The sequence below is a fragment of the Salvia splendens genome, chromosome 2 (assembly GCF_004379255.2).
Source record: "Salvia splendens isolate huo1 chromosome 2, SspV2, whole genome shotgun sequence".
NCBI lineage: Eukaryota > Viridiplantae > Streptophyta > Magnoliopsida > Lamiales > Lamiaceae > Salvia > Salvia splendens.
The window spans coordinates 27,100,653-27,108,262 of NC_056033.1; the positions used below are offsets into that span (position 1 = coordinate 27,100,653).

Sequence of the window (7,610 nt, forward strand, 5' to 3'; positions counted from 1 at the left end):
TACTAAAATGGTATTTGAAAAAATTACAACAACTTCGAAAAAATAAAGACTTGATATACGAACTTATTGATGGGAGTGGATCCTCTGCTGTATCACCTCAATTTACAATTACAGATTTCCACCAAAACGACGCGGTTCAAGATATAGAATCATTTCTTCATCTTTCAACAGTTCAGTTGTAATGTGAAGAATATTGCAAAGAGATATGGAGTACATGTTTTTTCCAGTTTTCGACAATCGGGGTTTTCTTCATCTCGTAAATTATCGTGTCCTTCCTAATTTTGGTTCTAATAAAACTTACTTCCACACTTTTTTTTTCTTTTTTGTCAACACAACCAAATTATCTTCGTGAGTAATCTCCACAAATCTAATCCAAACATATTTTGCTCAAAAATAATCCAAATATACTTCCTCAAATATGATTTAGACGCAAGATTTCAGATTCAGATTTAAGTTTCCTTGAATTCTAGCAAGATCGATTATATTCAGAAGAAATATATAGAGAAAAAAAGGAAAAAGTTGAAATGTTTAGAAAAGAAGAAGCAAAAAGGGTTGAGATATGTAATTCTGTAGGTATATACTGCCACCAACCATAGAGATACAAAAAGGCAAGAGATATGAAACGTGTCCCCCCTTCTCTTAAACGGCGTCGTTTTGGTGGAAATCAGTAATTGTAAATTGAGGCGATACGGCACAGCAGCCTCTGCCCACCACAGCAGAGGATCCACTCCCACTTATTGATGGGATGTGGGTTAAAAATTCATGACATGTGAGTCTTATTTTAAAAAATTAGTACTTCCTCCGTCACATAACAGATGTCATACTTTTTTTTAGTTTTTTCATAAAAGATGTTACATTTCTTTTTTCAGAAAAAGTTCTCTCACACATTAATGTAAATATAGAGTATTATTTTCTCTTTCCACTTAACACAAAACAAATCTCCTAAAATTTCATGCCAATACCCAAGGATGCCATCTTTTATGGGATGAAGGGAGTATTATGATAAAATATGAGTAAAATAAGTTAGTGGGTGTGAAATCCACCGCAAAATTAGTAAAAAATAAAGTGACAATTCATAAAGGAGGAACCAAATGAAAAACTATGACACATAATAGAGGACGGAGTGACTACTCCCTTTGTACATCATTTAAAAAGTCATTTTGTCATTTTGGATTGTCCACAATTTATAGAAGAGTGAACTACCCTAATAGTCTCTGATCTTGTCGAAAAATGCATCAATGATCCTTCAAAAATTTTTATACCATTTTTGGTACAATAAGACTAAAGTAATCCTAGGCACAAAAAATATAAATTTTTAATATTTAAGGGCATTTTTGACTTTAAATACTACTCCCTCCGTCCTGGCTAAGATGACACATTCCTTGGCCGACACGGGATTTTAGGAGTATTGGTTAATGTGTTTAATTGAAGAGAGAAAAGGTATGTGTAAGTATTTAAAATAGAAAGAGAAAGAAAGATGGATATTTTAATAAGAGTGAGAAAAAGTTGTTGGGTGTATTAATTGGAGAGGGAGAGTTTCCAAAAAGAGAAATGTGTCATCTTATTTGGGATAAATTAAAAAAGAAAATGTGTCATCTTAAGCGGGACGGAGGGAGTAGTATACTATTTTTGTATTTTTAGTTACTCCTTAAATACTAGTTTAATTATACTTTATTTATTTTTAAAATTAAATATTAATCATTATAAAACTCAATCAATATGAAAAAAAAATTTAATAGTAACTTTTTTTAATAAAAATATTAAAGTGAATTATAGAAAATTCTTTTTGCATGTGATTTATTTTCACTTAAAAAATTTAATTAAATTTTTTTTGTTTGAGAAGAAAAAATATAATAGTGAACTATAGTAAATTTTTTACTTAAAAAATGTTACTTAAATATTTAAATGTTACTATAGTTAAGTGAAAAATAAATATTTTAATTACGTTAACTAAAATATTGTATAGTGAGAAAATATTTATAAAGTATAATAATTAAAATTTAAGTGAATTATATCTACCGTAAATTAAAGCAAACTCTTGCAAATATTTTTAATAAAAATATAGAGTAAACTAAAGTAACTTTTTTTATTATAAAGCTCAATCTATACGTTATTCAAGTAATTATTGAAAAAATTTAAGTGAATTATAATTCAAAAAAAAATGTTTTATGTTGTAAAAATATAAAATCAACTAGTACCAAAAATGTGATTTTCAAAGACCAAAAATGTCCTCCATGGCATTTAGGAGATTTTTTTAATGTAGAGGGGTATAAAAGACCGACAGGTACCGAAAATGTGATTTTAAGGGACCAAAAAGGCTATAAATTTTTTAGGGATCATTGGTGTATTTTTCGACAAGATCAGAGACTATTAGGGTAGTTCACTCTTATAGAATCATTTACTTTATTCTACTTTTAAGGTTGTCCCATTATAAATGGAATGTTTTTCAAAATTGAAACATCATCTCTACTTTTATTTATCTCTCTTACTTACTCTCTCTTCATTAACTCACAAAAAAACACTTCATAAAATCTCATGTCAGAAACCAAATGTTTCATTAACTCACATTCCACTCACTTTCTCATTTTACTTTTCTTTAAAAAGTAAAACGATTCTGTAAAACCCGTGCGAGTAATGCTATTTCAATGGTGGATGAGGGGAGTATTTTGATGTTATTTTTAGGATGAATTGCTTCAAAAGTCATGAACTTTACTGAGTGTTGCAAATTTTCCGAGTCGGGTATTCCGGCCATCCGTGTGCTGACGTGTAAATTTTAGCTGACGTGTGGCGGATGATTGAGATGTTGAATTGCTCTATCTCACTCACCCTCTCTCTCACTCATATAGTCAATTACGATTCTACTCATCAATGGCGTCCATTTCCCCAATTATCTGTGTCTTCTCGCTCCTCCTATTCACTTACACTGTCCTCTCCACTCATTCGTCTTCTCCTCATCCGCATCCACCCGCGGACCAAATTTCTACACCTCCATCCTCCGCGCCGAAAGAGGGCGACGGTGGCAGCAGCCCCGTCTTGAGGGCTGTTCGGCAGCGAGTTGTAGAGGACCGAGAGTATGGGAGGAGGCAAACCGAGGGTGATGACTGGACACCGGCAACGGACCAACGCCGTGAGGCATGCAAGCGAGAGAGTGGTAGCGCGACGGAGCTCACCTCTGGCAAGAGGAGAAGAGACGGAGAGATAGAGAACCGAGAGCAAGGGAGAGGGCGAACAGAGGGTAGTGATGGGATGCCGGCAACGGCGCTGAAGCCGCCATGAATTTGGCGGAGGCGAAGGCGGCAGCGCTGCGCACGGATGTGGAGAGAGAAAGGAGGGAGAGATGAGGAGGAGAACTGGCAGCGGAGACCGACGGCGCTGGACATCGGGGACGGCCAGCCGCGAAATCAAAGACGACGGAGAGAGGAAGAAGAAGAAGAGAGGGATTAGGAGTGCTTTGATTTTTTTTTTTAAATTTTTTTTTGGGCGAGGGAGTAGACGATAGAGAGGGATTTGGGATTTGGGGTGTAGGATAAGTCATACCTTGGATTTGGGATTTGGGGTGTAGGATAAGTCATACCTTGGTGTGTCACGTAGGATTAGTTTCTGCCGGAAATGTATCGGGTCAGTCGGTTGGAAAATTTGCAACACCCCGATAAAGTTCATAATTGTTCATGCAACTTTTAAAGTTGATGGAAAAAACCAAACTTTAGTCAAATTTCATGATTTTTTAAGCTATTTACCCTTATTTTTACACTAGCATCTTAATGTTCGATTTTATTAAACAGGAATAAGCAACGATCCCAACGGTTAAAATAGTAAGAAAATCTGCTCATGCTCATCAGTAATGCCCCATATAATCCACATTATCTTATATTTGCACATAATTATATTGTCAAATACTATTTGTTGATTTTTTTCCTGCATATTCTCCAGAATATTGCACCACAAACAAGATAACTCAAAACAATCTTGCATTAAGGTTATTAAGGGAAGGGCATCGTCACATTACAAGTGTAGATTAAGTTTCAATAACAAAGAAGAAAAACACATAAAAACACCTTTCATGATGTTAATACTAGTAGTACTATTAATTAACTGGAAGTCAAGTCTCAAAAGCATATATATTTCTTTACTCCACATTCATAATCATCATCCACAAAATCCTAACAGGAAAATCTTACAGCAGGAAGGAAAAATTGGAGTTATTACCTTCTCTGTCAAGCCATTTTTAGACAATGCCCGTATTTTAATATATTCAACGACTAGATTTTCTTGGCGCAATTTTGCTCGCTGCATCATTACCATATACTTTGTGTCACAAGGCAGACCTCTTGATCCCTACGCACCATGTTAGCTCACATTGTTCGCCATATGACTGCAGTAGACTATGTCAACCCTGCACAACTGCAACGAACATAGTAGAGGTGGTGCGTTAAGGGCAAAACACCTGGTCGCCTTGTAAATGTAAAGAAGTTAATCAGTTGATATACATTCTAGTGCAGGTATGATGGTTTGTGGTCAAAGAGGGAACAAGTGGCAGAAGAAAGATGCTAATTAGAATCGTTATCTTGGCTTAAATGCATTGAAGAATATTCACAAGAAATGTAGGCTAGCTACCCTTTGAAACTTCTTGAAAATTGCAAATTGCAAAGAGAAATCAGAGAGTCAATTTTCAGTTAATTACAGAAAAATGCACCTTGTATTTCAAGAAAGGTCATTCAACTTTGGCAACACCTCCAGCAGGCATGCTGCTTTCAGCTACTGTCTCCTTCACAAACCTAGACGCAGCAACAAAAACAATTAACTGTTACCACATGCAGCTAACAAGAATAACAAATTCAACATCTAATGCCTTAAAAAACCTTGTTGTAAAACCAAATATTGAAGGAGACGTGATGAAGGGAAAACATACCTTGCTAGTTTATCTTTTGATGATTGTAAGACATAGATTGAGAGAATGAAAGAAAGCATCAGCCCTGGTTCAAAATCAATAGAATAAGAAATATGAAAGATCAATTATAATTAATATAATCCAAATGTAACAAGAAAGTCAATCTGGCAAAATCTAACAAAATGCTCTACCACAGAGCAATAACAAGTCAAGGGCACCACTGAGAACAAGTTAAGGAGCAGCAATGAAAATTTTGTTCAGTCATATATTTATTTCAAAGAAATATACTTTACCTGATCCAAAGAGAACATAAAATCCAGAAGCCACATCCATCTCCGACTGCTCCTCCCTACCAAGGAGAAAATAATAACCAACACTTTCTGCCTTAACATTAAGCCTTCAAGATATGAATCATGGAAAATGCTCTAGATCATGGATGCTGAACTCAAGCAAAGATTAAAGTTGACTTCTTCAAAGTATAATCAATAAACTTTTGAAAACATATTCATGAAGTATATTCCCCATCCCAACAGCAGTTGTCCATGAAATTCAACAACACTGTCTCCACTCAAGAATACAACAAATGCTTTTTCGATAATTGTCACTGCTCCCAAGATTCTAATGCGAAGTTTGAACCATCCAACAAACTAATCAAGTGATGATATCCGCAAAACAGATTCAAAAACATACCAGGTGTATCTGACAAGAATATGTTTTGGCCATACTTGCTGATCCCAAAATTGTTTACGTATGTCTGGATGAAGTTCTACATCTATTCAATGTAAGAATTGATGAGAAACTTCAGACTGTAGCTTTCAAACAATATGATAAAGAAGACCGGATATGAAAATAGGCAAAAGAAAAATACAATCATAGAAGATCACATAATTTCTCAGTGGCATCCTTACTCAGACTGGAAGCAATATAAGGGAATAAAAGAAAAACAACTCTGATAAGGTGACAACTGAATAAGGGACAGAAAACAGAAAGGAGAGTATACTTTCAATCATAGAAACAACAGAAAAATATTTAGCATCATCAAATAGATAAGGCAAAAATATCAAACTCCTGAACAAATACAAGCAAACGGCCTTTCGGTGAAGTAGCTTAAATCACAGGAGCACATGCATATCTATATCTCAAGTTCAAAAGTTCAAAGATTTGTATCTGAGGGGTTAAGAAAGGTTGAAAGAATAGCATACATTTTTTCGGCATATCTACAACTTTTGAAGAGACGCCAAGCAAATCACCTCCTGAGTACCTCTGGGGAGGAACATGAAATTACATTAGCATGGCACCACCCAAACAATCCATGAGTAACCATCAGTATACACCCAAATAATCCATGAGTAACCAAACTAAACAAGAGACACTGCCTATTTAGTTTGACAAAAAAGTACAAAGGGACAGATATACGAATGTCAAATTTATGAATATTTCCACCAAATCAAGGTCTTACCAGATGCATCTCAATCATTGGGACTTCAGAACTCTTTCGGTTGATAACAAAAAGCCAAGGAACATAAAATTTCTCTTGACCAACTTGAAATGATCTGCACATCAATGACTCCGGAAATCAAAAGATGGAAACTGACTCCATTGTTGAGTTCCACAAATTTGGAATAACATATCGATTGAGACTAACAGCCAAAGATATTAAAATGAGAACAAGAGCATCATCAACAGGACAAACTTGAATGCCAATGTAATAGTCTTGGAAAGACACTTACTAGTTACCAAGTTTGCGCTTAAGATAAAAAAAATTAAGTCCAATCATAAATACAAGTTCCATTCACCACTCAACAGTTTGACAGAAGCAGACTAATTTCTACTATGACAGGTTAGATCTCAGAAAATTAGCCAAAAAAAGAAAGCACCATTCACTCAAGACTCACATTTAAGACAAAAGTGTTTAATCGCATCATATCATAATCTAAAATCTGCCTCATGGATGATTTAGCACAACCAACCATGACAACAAAATTTTTAAAGGAAGCTGATTTTTATTCCAAAATCAACACATTAATGCCAAAAGATTTCATAACTCGATATCAGATACAAGCATATGTTAAGTATATAATCATCAATATTCATTCCAGCGATGGCTTCTGCAATAAATCATAATCTTATAACCACACAGTTATTTTTGCACACTCAACATCATGCAAATAAAGAAATTCAAAAGCTTTATCTTCGACACATTTTCATTGTAACATCAATCAGAACTGGAGCCATACATTTTGTACGGATCAGCACCAGTATATCCAGTGGGCTTAGGTATAGGAATCAACGCCTGCAAAGAAATTTGTACCAATAATCAACAATCCACAAAAACAGATCCTAATTTCAAATTAAAACCCTAATTGAACTGACCTCGCGATTAACCGCGAAAATCGGGCAATGTCTACCGATCATGTCGTGCCAAACTGTTCTGGACTGAAGATTTCACAATTTAGAAGCAAATCAGATTGAAGAATCACGAAATCAATCAATTTTCATAAAAATAAAGAGGGTGAGAAATTACAGCGTGATATTGGCCCATTCGACTCATAGGAACTATATCCCCGGGTCGATAAGCAAGTGAGCTCGGTATCCCCAAACTCAGTAAGAGGAGAAACAACGCCGCCGCCATTGAAGTTGAGGAGGTTCCAGCCAAGCCGTCGCCGATAACTTTCCAATTGAATTTAATTGACCACTGGAATTGGTCGATGTGGTTTTATGA

At 35.2% G+C, this 7,610-nt stretch overlaps 1 protein-coding gene across 1 annotated transcript; it reads right to left on the reverse strand.

The window, feature by feature from the left end:
• Nucleotides 1-4,088: 4,088 nt before the first annotated feature.
• On the reverse strand, nt 4,089-7,610 carry LOC121763495. The gene is made up of 10 exons (XM_042159518.1): nt 7,413-7,610; nt 7,262-7,324; nt 7,126-7,181; nt 6,348-6,441; nt 6,091-6,151; nt 5,579-5,660; nt 5,182-5,237; nt 4,910-4,973; nt 4,694-4,775; nt 4,089-4,401 (listed from the first exon to the last, which is right to left on the reverse strand). Exons 1-9 carry the CDS (start codon nt 7,518-7,520, stop codon nt 4,712-4,714), a joined length of 648 nt encoding a protein of 215 aa, XP_042015452.1. The 5' UTR covers nt 7,521-7,610; the 3' UTR covers nt 4,089-4,401; nt 4,694-4,711.